This window comes from Mobula hypostoma, chromosome 12 (genome assembly GCF_963921235.1).
Source record: "Mobula hypostoma chromosome 12, sMobHyp1.1, whole genome shotgun sequence".
NCBI lineage: Eukaryota > Metazoa > Chordata > Chondrichthyes > Myliobatiformes > Myliobatidae > Mobula > Mobula hypostoma.
This window is the reverse complement of record NC_086108.1, coordinates 21425181-21440133: the sequence shown is the minus strand read 5'-3', so window position 1 is coordinate 21440133 and position 14953 is coordinate 21425181. Positions and strand designations below refer to the sequence as shown.

The 14953-nt window shown below is 44.9% G+C and overlaps 1 protein-coding gene across 1 annotated transcript in view; it reads left to right on the top strand.

Annotated features, from left to right (window-relative positions):
• Positions 1 to 14953, top strand: part of atf6 (activating transcription factor 6) — a 423807-nt gene that overhangs the window by 297689 nt on the left and 111165 nt on the right. The window contains exon 15 of the mRNA XM_063063732.1: positions 13668 to 13752. Within this exon, the coding sequence (XP_062919802.1) occupies positions 13668 to 13752 (85 nt within the window). The remainder of the gene's footprint in view (positions 1 to 13667; positions 13753 to 14953) is intronic.

The window sequence follows — 14953 nt, the reverse complement described above, 5'->3', positions numbered from 1 at the left end:
TAGTGGGGCAGGAGACATGTTGGTATAACTTTGGCAGCGCCTTTCTGAGGTTGGCCTGGTTAAAGTCCCCAGCTGTAATGAGCAAAACCTCCGGATACCTGGTCTCAAGTTCACTGATGTTTGCATACAGTATGTTCAGAGCACACTCCACGTCTGCTTGGGGGGGAATGTAGACCACTCTCAGTATGAGCGAGGTGAATTCCCGTGGCAGATAGTAGGGACAACACTTCACTGACAGGTGTTCCAGGTCCGGGCTGCAGGAGCTTGTCAGCGCCACTGTGTCCGAGCACCACCCAGTGTTGATCAGTAGGCAGACTCCACCTCCCCTCGTCTTGCCCGAAGACGCCGTGTGGTCCATCCGATGGATCGAAAATCCCTCCAGTCGGATGGCACAGTTGGGGGTGGCAGGAGAGAGCCAGGTCTCGGAGAAACAGAATACACAGCAGTTCTGCACCTCCCTGCAGTAGGTGAGTCTCCCTTAAGATTATCCACCTTGTTCTCTATGGCAGCGGTCCCCAACCACCGGGCCGCAAAGCATGCGCTACCGGGTCGCGAGGAAACGATATGACTTGGCGATATGAGTCAGCTGCACCTTTCCTCATTCCCTGTCACGGCCACTGTTACGCATGCATGCGAGGTCATTATCCGTGTCAGCGCGGCAAGGAGATCAACTCCTCGAGCTTGCAAATGACGACGGGCTGAAAAGCATGTTTGACATAACATCTCTGCTGGCATTCTGGATCAAAGTCATGGCTAAATATCCTGAGATGGCCACGAAAGAACTGAAAACGTTGCTTCCATTTCCAACATATCTCTGCAATGAATGCAACGAAAACTAAATTGCTGAATAGACTGGACATAAGGAACCTCCTTCAAGTATCGTCTCCCATCACCCCTCGATAGGACTGTCTTGTTGCAGGGAAACAAGCCCAGGGCTCCCACTGGTTCAGTGATATTGGTGTGTTGCAATGATTTTATATGTTCATATGGGGAAAATATGTGCTGTGTGTTTACTATCCAAATGTTACTTAAAATGTTATGATGCTATTGACTTATATAACCATATAACAATTACAGCAGGGAAATAGGCGATCTCTGCCCTTCTAGTCCGTGTCAAACGCTACTCTCACCTAGTCCCGCCGACCTGCACTCAGCCCATAACCCTCCATTCCTTTCCTGTCCATATACCTATCCAATTTTTCTTTAAATGATAATATCGAAGCTGCCTCTACCACTTCTACTGGAAGTTCGTTCAACACTTACTTCAAGCTCCCCTGATAATTAACTTATCGCTATATTCATGCGAGGAAAGTATGCGCTGTGTGTTTAATATTAAATTCGTTAGATAAAGCCTTTTAGAAACGAAATTGAGTATATTAGCCACTTATCACCTATATTGCGTTCGTGATTTACACCCCCCGACAGAATCGCCAAAACCGATTTGTAGAAAAAAATCAGCACGTATACGTACGCGCAAATTACGCATGCGCACTGGTGCCCACACAAGGCTTCATGGTCATTGTAGTCTTTCTCCGGGTAAACCCAACGTATTTGATGGCAACACTACCCCCCTCCCCCCCCACTGGCCGGTCCGCAAGAATATTGCTAATATGAAACAGGTCCACAGTGCGAAAAAAGTTGGGGACCCCTGCTCTATGGCTTGCACATTAGCTAGTAGGATGGTGGGCATAGGGACCCTGAAGCCCCTCAGCTTCAATCTCACCAGCAGCCCAGCTCTTTTCCCACGCTTCCTCAGTAAATAGTGCATCTTTCCAGGTTTCCATCGATGCAGTGTGTTGTTGTCAGCTCTTTGAGGTTGGTGGACGCATCCCACGGGGATCGATCGGTGGGTCGCGTTGTCAGGCGCTCCGGGTTGGGCCAAGTGATGGGGGAGGCTCCGCTGCCACCCCCAGCTGCTGGGGGCCCGGGCTGTCGATTGGGTCGGAACCGAAGCCGACACTTAATCCTGGATGGCCGGGATCCTGGCTGAAACAAGTCCATAAGCCGAGTCACAGTTGCGGAGGCCTCCGCTCCAGCCAAGCCTTGGGCTCGATTTCCGAGGTCAGTGGCAGAGGCCTCACTTCTGGCAGCTGTGGATGGCTACCAACAGGGCTTTACGGTGGTTGCTCTGGGGAAGCGTCTGGGGCACCTTGAGGTCTCCGCCGTCACTTCTGTGTGGTCGTCTGCTCCGAAGAGGTGCTGGTCAGAATGGGCCGTGTCTCCAAGCGCTCCGGCACGGTAGCAGACTGCGGGCCTCCGGGGACGTGGTGGGCCTCACTGGTCGGTTCCAGGCGTGGTCCGGAGTTTAAGAAGCAATTCTGGCGCGGTGGTCTCCAGCTGGTCTCTCAGTAGCTTCGCCAGAGTGTTGTTGATCTTGCTAGGTGTAGCAGATTGGAGGTTTAGAAGGGTTTCTCGGGTATAGGATAGTGGAGAGGGCAGGTTGCTCAGGAGAGCACGCGCGAAGTCGCCAGTTACCGGCGCTATCTTTCGTTAAAGAAAATCTGATCTAATCTGAAAAATGCAGGAGGACTGTGGGAAACTGGAATTGTGGGCGTCCTTGCTGAGATATATACATGATTATTCCCCAGGAAACTTTATTTAAGGAGGGCAGCAAAGAATAACCTGAGAACTGTAGACTATTGAGCCTAACATCTCTGGAAGCTAAGCTATGCATGTACAGGTGTCCCCCACTTTTGGAATGTTCGCTTTACGAAACCTAATTGTTACGAAAGACCTACATTCGTACCCTGTTTTCGCTAACAGAAGGTGTTTTCACTGTTACGAAAAAAATCAGCGCGTGAGAAAAGGCAGCGCACACCCGAGCAGCTGCTCTCCCCCGGATTCGGAACTGCAATCTCGTCAGCATTGCTTAAGGACGTGCCTGTGAGCAGCCGTTTGCAAGATAAGTTCTAAGGTGACGGAAAAGCCTGAAAGAGCTCGTAAAGGTGTTACACTGAGCGTAAAACTAGACATAGTTAAGCATTTCGATTGTGGTGAACGAAGTAAGGACAAAGTGAGTTTGGCTTGTGGAAGCTGACGAATATGATGTTGAAGAGGTTTTGGCATCCCATGACCAAGAACTGATAGATGAAGAGCTGATGCAATTGGAAGAGGAAAGGATAACAATCGAAACCGAATGCTGTAGCGAACCGAACGTGAAGCAACTGCGTGAGATTTTCGCTGCAATGATAAAGTATGACTTTAATTTTGAAAGGATACATCGGTTTAGGGGATATTTGCAGAATGGTTTGAGTGCTTACAAAGAACTGTATGATAGAAAAATGCGCGAGGCTCAGCAGTCAAGCAAGCCTTCCACATCAGCCACAGCAGACGACGAACCTCGACCTTTGACATCGAGGCGGGCGGTCATAGGAGAAGATGAGCTGCCTGCTCTAATGGAAACAGAACACGAGATGACACCTCAGTGTCCCACCACCCCGACTCCCAGGCCATGGACAGATACCGATTCGCGGAGAAAGCAGCGGTAGCCGGGAGGCACACAGCACATCTTTAAGAAAAATGCCGAAATAAACATGCTAATTAATTAGGTGCCGCCCGGCACATAAATGTTGGCCCAGATCAGAGGCGATGCAAGAAAATACTTAAGAAAGAAATCAGGAGGGCTAAAAGAAGACATGAGGTTGCCTTGGCAGTCAAAGTGAAGGATAATCCAAAGGGCTTTTACAGGTATATTAAGAGTAAAAGGATTGTAAGGGATAAAATTGGTCCTCCTGAAGATCAGAGTGGTCGGCTATGTGCGGAACCAAAAGAAATGGGGGAGATCTTAAATGGGTTTTTTGTGTCTATATTTACTAAGGAAACTGGCATGAAATCTATGGAATTAAGGGAAACAAGTAGTGAGATCATGGAAACTGTACAGATTGAAAAGGAGGAGGTGCTTGCTACCTTGAGGCAAATTAAAGTGGATAAATCCCCAGGACCTGACAGGGTATTCCCTCGGACCTTGAAGGAGACTAGTGTTGAAATTGCGGGGGCCCTGGCAGATATATTTAAAATGTCGGTGTCTACGGGTGAGGTGCTGGAGGACTGGAGAGTAGCTCATGTTGTTCCGTTGTTTAAAAGAGGATCGAAAAGTAATCCGGGAAATTATAGGCCGGTAAGTTTGACGGTACTGGGTAAGTTATTGGAGGGAGTATTAAGAGACAGAATCTACAAGCATTTGGATAGACAGGGACTTATTAAACATAGAAAATAGGTGCAGGAGTAGGCCATTCGGCCCTCTCTGTGTTAAGAAGTTTTTCCTAATCTCGGTCCTAAAAGGCTTCCCCTCTATCCTCAAACTGTGACCCCTCGTTCTGGACTTCCCCAACATCGGGAACAATCTTCCTGCATCTAGCCTGTCCAATCCCTTTAGGATCTTATACGTTTCAATCAGATCCCCCCTCAATCTTCTAAATTCCAACGAGTACAAGCCCAATTCATCCAGTCTTTCATCATATGAAAGTCCTGCCATCCCAGGAATCAATCTGGTGAACCTTCTTTGTACACCCTCTATGGCAAGGATGTCTTTCCTCAGATTAGGGGACCAAAACTGCACACAGTACTCCAGGTGTGGTCTCACCAAGGCCTTGTACAACTGCAGTAGTACCTCCCTGCTCCTGTACTCGAATCCTCTCGCTATAAATGCCAGCATACCATTCGCCTTTTTCACCGCCTGCTGTACCTGCATGCCCACTTTAAATGACTGGTGTATAATGACACCCAGGTCTCGTTGCACCTCCCCTTTTCCTAATCGGCCACCATTCAGATAATAATCTGTTTTCCTATTTTTGCCACCAAAGTGGATAACTTCACATTTATCCACATTAAATTGCATCTGCCACGAATTCGCCCACTCACCCAACCTATCCAAGTCACCCTGCATCCTCCTCACAGCTAACACTGCCGCCCAGCTTCGTGTCATCCGCAAACGTGGAGATGCTGCATTTAATTCCCTCATCCAAGTCATTAATACATATTGTAAACAACTGGGGTCCCAGCACTGAGCCTTGCGGTACCCCACTAGTCACTGCCTGCCATTCTGAAAAGGTCCCGTTTATTCCCACTCTTTGCATCCTGTCTGCCAACCAATTCTCTATCCACATCAATACCTTACCCCCAATACCATGTGCTTTAAGTTTGCACACTAATCTCCTGTGTGGGACCTTGTCAAAAGCCTTTTGAAAATCCAAATATACCACATCCACTGGTTCTCCCCTATCCACTCTACTAGTTACATCCTCAAAAAATTCTATGAGATTCGTCAGACATGATTTTCCTTTCACAAATCCATGCTGACTTTGTCCGATCATTTCACCGCTTTCCAAATGTGCTGTTATCACATCCTTGATAACTGACTCCAGCAGTTTCCCCACCACCGACGTTAGGCTAACCGGTCTATAATTCCCCGGTTTCTCTCTCCCTCCTTTTTTAAAAAGTGGGGTTACATTAGCCACCCTCCAATCCTCAGGAACTAGTCCAGAATCTAACGAGTTTTGAAAAATTATCACTAATGCATCCACTATTTCTTGGGCTACTTCCTTAAGCACTCTAGGATGCAGACCATCTGGCCCTGGGGATTGATCTGCCTTCAATCCCTTCAATTTACCTAACACCACTTCCCTACTAACATGTATTTCGCTCAGTTCCTCCATCTCACTGGACCCTCTGTCCCTTACTATTTCTGGAAGATTATTTATGTCCTCCTTAGTGAAGACAGAACCAAAGTAATTATTCAATTGGTCTGCCATGTCCTTGCTCCCCATAATCAATTCACCTGTTTCTGTCTGCAGGGGACCTACATTTGTCTTTACCAGTCTTTTCCTTTTTACATATCTATAAAAGCTTTTACAGTCCGTTTTTATGTTCCCTGCCAGTTTTCTCTCATAATCTTTTTTCCCCTTCCTAATTAAGCCCTTTGTCCTCCTCTGCTGAACTCTGAATTTCTCCCAGTCCTCAGGTGAGCCACTTTCTCTGGCTAATTTGTATGCTTCTTCTTTGGAATTGATACTATCCCTAATTTCTCTTGTCAGCCACGGGTGCACTACCTTTCTTGATTTATTCTTTTGCCAAACTGGGATGAACAATTGTTGTAGTTCATCCATGCAACCTTTAAATGCTTGCCATTGCATATCCACCGTCAATCCTTTAAGTGTCATTTGCCAGTCTATCTTAGCTAATTCACGTCTCATACCTTCAAAGTTATTGACCCCTTCCTGTTTCTGACTTCCACCCACACTGACTTAGTAGACAATCCCTCCATGACAATCCCTCCTTTTCTGTAGCCGTGATACTATCCTTGATTAGCAATGCCACCTCCCCACCTTTTTTGGCTCCCTCCCTGTCCTTTTTGAAACATCTAAAGCCCAGCACACTCAGCAGCCATTCCTGCTCCCGAGATATCCAAGTCTCTGCGATGGCCACATCGTCATAGTTCCACGTATTGACCCACACTCTAAGTTATGTTCGCCTTGTTTATGATACCCCTTGCATTAAAATAGACACATCTCAAACCATCTGGTTGAGTACGTTTGTTCTGTTTTGTCTACCTATCCTTCCTCATAAACTCCCTACAAGCTGTCTCAACTTGTGTGCCAACCATCCCATCCTCTGCCTCTTCACCGATTCCCACCCCCCTGCAAATCTAGTTTAAGCCCTCCCCAATAGCATTAGCAAACCTCTCTCCCAGGATATTGGTTCCCCTCCAGTTCAGGTGCAACCTGTCACACTTGTACAGGTCACCCCTTCCCCAGAAAAGGTTCCAATGATCCAATGACTTGAAACCCTGCTCCCTGTACCATCTCCTCAGTCACTCATTTGTCTGCACTATCTTCCTGGTTTGACCTTCCCTAGCTCGTTACACTGGGAGTAATCTGGAGAATATCATCTTGGAGGTCCCGCTCTTCAGCCTCCTTCCTAACTCCCTAAACTTACTGCACAGGACCTCTACCCCTCTCCTGCCTATGTCACTGGTACCAGTATGTACCACAACCTCTGGCTGCTCACCTCCCTTCAAGGATATTCTGTAATCTCTCAGAGACATCCTGGACCCTAGCACCCGGGAAGCAACACACTATCCTGGCGTCTGTTTTGCTGCCACAGAATCTTCTATCTGTCCCCTAACTATCAAGTCCCCAATAACTATTGGTCTGGCTGCTGCCGCCTTGTCCAGGTAGTTCAACCCCTCATCAGTATCGAAAGTATACCTGTTACTGAGGTGAATGGCCACAGGGGGATGGGGATCCTGCACTGACTTCCTTCTCCCTTTACCTCTCTCAGTGTTCACCCATCTACTCCCTGAATTCTGCACTCTGGGTGTAACCCGCTGCTCAAAGGTCTTATCTATCAATTGCTCTGCCTCCAGGATGATCCTTAGTTCATCCAACTGCAGCTGTAGCTCCTTAGTTCATCCAACTCCATCTCCATCTTCTTACTGTGGACTTTAAGGAACTGGAGTTGGCTGCACAGCCCCCAGGTGTAGTTATCTGGGAGACCATCAGGTTCCATGAATTCCCACATCCTACAGGAGGAGCATTCCACTGCCATATCTGCCATCCTGCCTGCACTGTACTATGACCAAGACCAAATAATGAAAGGAAAACCCTATCCTCTCGTCTGTTTCTTTGACCTCAGCCTCTTCTCATCAAAGCCTCTAAGTTCCCAGCCCCCACTCTGATGTTGGCCGCTCCACTAGACCCTATCTCTTTTTTATGGTTTAAAAAAAATAATAAACTCCCATGCAAGAAGAAAGAACTCATCACGTTTGTGGTGCTCCGCCTGCCTTCCACTGCAGCCAATGCCTCTGATGCTTCCTGCGCACTGGCTACTGTTTTTAAGTAAGACCCCTATTAACATTGTTGACTATTATATGACAGTGTATCTTATGCCATTCTACATTATAGAAACATAGAAAATAGGTGCAGGAGTAGGCCATTCGGCCCTTTGAGCCTGCACCGCCATTTATTATGATCATGGCTGATCATCCAACTCAGAACCCCGCCCCAGCCTTCCCTCCATACCCCCTGACCCCCGTAGCCACAAGGGCCATATGTAACTCCCTCTTAAATATAGCCAATGAACTGGCCTCAACAGTTTCCTGTGGCAGAGAATTCCACAGATTCACCACTCTCTGTGTGAAGAAGTTTTTCCTAATCTCGGTCCTAAAAGGCTTCCCCTCTATCCTCAAACTGTGACCCCTCGTTCTGGACTTCCCCAACGTCGGGAACAATCTTCCTGCATCTAGCCTGTCCAATCCCTTTAGGATCTTATACGTTTCAATCAGATCCCCCCGCAATCTTCTAAATTCCAACGAGTACAAGCCCAGTTCATCCAGTCTTTCTTCATATGAAAGTCCTGCCATCCCAGGAATCAATCTGGTGAACCTTCTTTGTACTCCCTTTATGGCAAAGATGTCTTTCCTCAGATTAGGGGACCAAAACTGCACACAATTCAGATTAGGGGACCAAAACTGCACACAATATGTGGGAAACATTTTCTTAAAGCTCCAATTAGATCAGTTCAAGGTACATTTAAATCAGTATATCGCTCAATCCCTCTGCACCCTCCACCTCTCATCTCCCATCGTGCCTTTGGGAGCCTCCACTGGTGGCAGGGCACCAGTTGATGCCAGCCTCACTAAGTACTCGAGAGGCGCCACATAGTGTGGGCTTTGTTAAAACCATGCCTGGAGGAGGTAAGGGGACAACAGGTTGTAATCTTTGAGTTCATCCTCAGACTCTGGTGCCAATTGTTTCTTTTTAAATATTGTCTCTGTTATACTTTGCCTGTTCTTTTTGTATCTCTTATTCACATTCTCTGCTTTGTTTTTATAGGATTCAATCAACTATTATTCATTTCACATCTACATTGAACAAAAATATAGGCCACCCTGCAGTCTTCTCTTCTTTTCCTTTCTCTAACAACATGTTTGCAGACACTCACAGTCTATTCCACCCAGCAATATACTTCAACAATCTTAATGCTCTCTGGTCCATAATGTACAGACATGAAGTCCTTTTAGAGACTGGGGCAGGGATCTTTTATACTACCTTTCTCTCCCTTTCTCTCTCTCTGTCTCTCTCACTCACACACACACACACACACACACACACACACACACACAGAGTCAGGGCACATATGCACACACAGACACACACATTTCAGAATTATTTTTTTTAACCACACACTTACTGTGCTTCCATGGGATCTGACCCAACTGGGGAAACCTCTTTACCAGCCCTGACTAGGAGTTGAGGATGCCATCATCTCTACCTGCTGAACCGTGTCTACGCCCACCTGGACAAGCCAGCGAGCACTGTGAAGGTCATGTTTTTTGACTTCTCCAGTGCGCTCAACACCATCCGCCCTGCTCTGCTGGGGGAGAAGCTGACAGCAGTGCAGGTGGATGCTTTCCTGGTTTCATGGATTCTTGATTACCTGACTGGCAGATGACAGTACGTGTGTTTGCAACACTGTGTGTCCGACAGAGTGATCAGCAGCACTGGGGCTCCACAGGGGACTGTCTTGTCTCCCTTTCTCTTCACCACTTACACCTTGAACTTCAACTACTGCATAGAGACTTGTCATCTTCAGAAGTTTTCTGATGACTCTGCCATAGTTGGATGCATCAGCAGGGGAGATGAGACTGAGTGCAGGGCTACAGTAGGAAACTTTGTCACATGGTGTGAGCAGAATTATCTGCAGCTTAATGTGAAAAAGACTAAGGAGCTGGTGGTAGACCTGAGGAGAGCTAAGGTACCGGTGACCCCTGTTTCCATCCAGGGGGTCAGTGTGGACATGGTGGAGGATTACAAATACCTGGGGATACAAATTGACAATGAACTGGACTGGTCAAAGAACACTGAGGCTGTCTACAAGAAGGGTCAGAGCCGTCTCTGTTTCCTGAGGAGACTGAGGTCCTTTAACATCTACTGAACGATGCTGAGGATGTTCTACGAGTCTGTGGTGGCCAGTGCGATCATGTTTGCTGTTGTGTGCTGGAGCAGCAGGCTAAGGGTAGCAGACACCAACAGAATAAACAAACTCATTCGTAAGGCCAGTGATGTTGTGGGGATGGAACTGGACTCTCTGGCGGTGGTGTCTGAAAAGAGTATGCTGTCCAAGTTGCATGCCATCTTAGACAATGTCTCCCATCCACTACATAATGTACTGGTTGGGCACAGGAGTAGATTCAGCCAGAGACTCATTCCACTGAGATGCAACACAGAGCGTCATAGGAAGCCATTCCTGCCTGTGGCCATCAAACTTTACAATTCCCTTGGAGGGTCAGACACCCTGCGCCAATAGGCTGGTCCTGGACTTATTTCCTGGCATAATTTACATATTACTATTTAACTGTTTATGGTTCTATTACTATTTATTATTTATGGAGCAACTGTAACGAAAATCCAATTTCCCCCGGGATCAATAAAGTATGACTATGACTATGACTATTTTCTCTGCTGCCATAGGATCTGACCTGGACCAGGGCAACTTATTTTCTTTTGTTTAACATGTTCCTGCAAGATCTGATCCTGGACCAGGGCAATTTCTTCCTGTGCTCCTGTGGGATCTGACCCGGCCAAGAGCATCCTATTTTAACATCCTCTGTGGGATCCAACCTGGACTGGGGCACCCTCTTTGTATTTACACTGCAGCTTTCCTCTGTCAGCAAATAAGCTGTTGGCGTCCCTTGACCGCTCCACACAGGAAAAAAATTTGTATTTCAGCAACCAACTCAGTCTTTTGCTCAAGTATGCAGTAGGATTCAGGACTGATCAGCTACTGGGGCTGAATTCTTTTCTGCTGTATAACAAAGACAAGTGTTAGCCATCTTGGTGGAGCTTCCAAGTAACTGTCATCATTGATTAACTGGATGCTGAAAACTTGCACTCATTCCTCAATTACATATTACTTTATTTGTCCTCAAGTAGAACAGCATGGCTCCTGTCACCACATTGTTCTGAAGTCAGACAGAAAAATGTTGTTTTCATATAAAATTGACTAGTGTTACTAGTATGCCATTTGGTAATGTGTATGTTTGAATTCCTTGCTTGCATAATCGATCACCATTCACAATAGAGGTATTAAAAATTGATAGAAACTACAAGCTTGCATTTGATGATGTGTTGAAGTTAATAGAGCAATTAATTGTCCCTTAGTTAGTGTGGGTGTTTGGCATCCTTACATTATATTCTTATCTTGTGTCCAGTAAGTGAAAATGGCTCCAGCAATCTGATTTGCAAAGGGAAGCTATGCTCTTCAAGGATATTTCTTGACTGGGCTGTCTGCACTCTATTTGCAGTCTTGGACATTATGATAACCCTTGCCTTAGTGCAACTTCCATATGTGCATTGATATATTTATGTTTAGTGACAGATTGTATCCTAGGTGCCTTTCATTTGGTAATGGTGATGGGGCTTGAGTCATTCTTTGCCTGTATGTGGACCAGAGCCATGAGAAGTATGTTGGCATAACCATGGTTCATAGCTGCACCAAATCCAACAAAGTCTGTGGGAGAATTTCAAATGTTAAATTGATTTTGCACAAGAAAACAGAATGACACATCTCCATTCATTGCCTGCAATCTACACACAAAACACAGTTAAAGATTCAATCGTCAAGTTAAAAAATATATAGAGGTCCTCAAGCACCAGTCGTGATAACCTTCCTGAATAGGAGTAATTTGAAAACACTGCATCTGCAATCTAGGATTCTGCTAGATAAACACTATTGTTGTAATTTAGTGATGCCCTCCGACTTGAACTTTATTTTTGTCTTGTTCCAAATTGTTCAGCCACCTAACTAACATTGAATGATTTCAACCTTTGTTAAATAACTCAAAGGGGCATTATAAGAATTCAACAGCCTGGGATAATAGGGCAAAAGACTGTTAAAAATGAAAAAAAATTGTGTTATGTAGAGCACCAATATTTTGTTGCTTGGTAACAATTAATATTTTTCATTCTAGTTGGGAATAGAAAATGAGCGTGATTGACAATTGGAACACATTCTCAGTTCCTGTGCCATGTTGTAATGGGGAAGTCAACAATAGGAAAACAGATTATTATCTGAATGGTGGCCGATTAGGAAAAGGGGAGGTGCAACGAGACCTGGGTGTCATTATACACCAGTCATTGAAAGTGGGCATGCAGGTACAGCAGGCGGTGAAAAAGGCGAATGGTATGCTGGCATTTATAGCGAGAGGATTCGAGTACAGGAGCAGGGAGGTACTACTGCAGTTGTACAAGGCCTTGGTGAGACCACACCTGGAGTATTGTGTGCAGTTTTGGTCCCCTAATCTGAGGAAAGACATCCTTGCCATAGAGGGAGTACAAAGAAGGTTCACCAGATTGTTTCCTGGGATGGCAGGACTTTCATATGAAGAAAGACTGGATGAACTGGGCTTGTACTGGTTGGAATTTAGAAGATTGAGGGGGGATCTGATTGAAACGTATAAGATCCTAAAGGGATTGGACAGGCTAGATGCAGGAAGATTGTTCCCGATGTTGGGGAAGTCCAGAACGAGGGGTCACAGTTTGAGGATAGAGGGGAAGCCTTTTAGGACCGAGATTAGGAAAAACTTCTTCACACAGTGGTGAATCTGTGGAATTCTCTGCCACAGGAAACTGTTGAGGCCAGTTCATTGGCTATGTTTAAGAGGGAGTTAGATATGGCCCTTTGCCATAGAGGGAGTCAGGGGGTATGGAGGGAAGGCTGGGGCGGGGTTCTGAGTTGGATGATCAGCCATGATCATAATAAATGGCGGTGCAGGCTCGAAGGGCCGAATGGCCTACTCCTGCACCTATTTTCTATGTTTCTATGTAATATAACTTATCTTATCCTCATGGGATAAAGATAGTGTTTACTTGAAAGGACTTCATGTTTTGAAACCAGTTTTTCTTCCATTTATCAAAGCAATGACTCAAAAATTAAGCTCAATTGAGTGTAATTGACTTTGTTCAGAAGAAGCTGTTCTGGGTGCTGTCTTATTTGTATTTGAAAAGAACTGTTCTTATTCCTTCATCCTTAAAGGATGTTCAGAAGCAGAATGAAATATGTTCACAAGCCATTCCTTGTGGTTGCAAACACTGGATCAATTAGTTATTCTCCGGCTCACGGTAGAAATGATATACATAATGGAAATTACTTCACTGAACTCAGCTAGAGCAGCACTATGAATTGAGGCTTCAAGGCATTGAGGGGGGAAATCTGACATGATTTGCATTGTCACCGAATGTATGTGCAGATGTGAGGCTTTCAGGTCATCACAGTCAAACAGCATTTCAATGCTCATTCAGCAAATCATCAATGCTAAATGATGTCCTTATGTTGGAGGATTACTGTTGTATCCAATAAACTGGGAATCCAACAGGAGTATAAGTTTTCAGCTGAGAGGCTGAGAACGCTGGAACGAAGTTTAGAAACAGCCTTATTCAGCTGGACTTCAAGTTTGCAGATAGGATTAAATGGGTGAATAGAAGGATCACCCATTTTCAATCATGTGAGTTTGAAAATGTTAGAATCTAATTTATTTAATAAACTAAAGATTGATTTATGATCATTAAATAAACTGAAGGCTGAATTTATGTCCCAAGATATGACTTGCATCTTACCTTTTGATATTGGTAGCATACATTGTGAAACGATTTTATCTGCTTGTTTTTCAGGATCATTTTTTGCTACCAGCTATCAGCCATAACAAGACAACCAGACCAAAAATGTCTCTTGTTTTACCAGCAATGAACATTGATGGTAAGTGAAACATATTTGAATGAAGGGTTAATATAGTTAACAACTATCCAGGTGTTCATTTTTATGTGTATATATAATGTACATTTAAACCTTTAGAGAAAACAAGAAATTGTGTAAACACATGCAGGGAACCTGGAGATTTGATAAACCAGACAGAGAAAAAAAATCAAAGGAATGAGAGAGGAAGATTATTAATTACTGTTAATTTCCTATGCTTTATATGATTTAGGATATTTGTTCTTCATTTAAAAAAACAGAGGTAATTGGAATTCATAATGACAAGTGCATGGTGTTGGAACCATGTGGAGGATGCCCATACTTTAAAAAGGCTGGATGGCATAGAGTTTGTCAATTGTATTCAGGAAAGTTTCCTTAATCAATCCATTGAGAGTCCAATATCATATTTCCCATGAATGAGACAGGGCATGTAACAGAAGTTTGTTTTGGGGAACAGTTTGAATCTTGTGATCATAATGCCATTACTTTCAAGGTAATTATGGAGAAGGATAGGACTGGTCCTTGGGTTGAAATTCTAAATTGAAGAAAGGCCAATTTTAATGGTATCAGAAAGGATCTGGCAAGTGTGGATTGGGACAGGTTGTTCACTGGCAAAGTTGTGCTTGGTAAGTGGGAAGCTTTCAACGGTGAAGTTTTGAGAGTATGGTGCGTATGTTCCTGTCAGAATAAAAGGCAAGGATAACAGATTTATGGAACCTTAGTATTTGAAAGATATTGAGACCCTGATTAAAAAGAAGAAGGAGGTGTATAGCAGGTATAGGCAGGAAGGAACAAATGCTGTACTGGAGTATAAGAAGTGTAAGAGAACTCTTAAGAAAGAAGGTTAAAAAAAAGTATGAGTTTGCTTTAGCAAACAAAGTGACGGAGAATCTGAAAGGCATCGACAGATATTAAGAACAAAAGGATACTGTAGTAAGGGACAAAATTGATCCACTTGATGATCAGAGTGGTCGTCGATGCATGGATCCAAAAGATATTGGGGGGGGGATCTTAAATAGATTTTTTCCACCAGTATTTGCTCAGGAGGCGGACACAGAGTCTATAGAGGTGAGACGAAACAGGGCTGAGGTCGCGGACCATCTGTAGTTTACAGAGAAGAAAGGCCCTGATGAAGGGTCTCAACTCGAAGCATCAACTGTACTCTTTTTCATAGATGCTGCCAGGCCTGCTGAGTTCCTCCAGC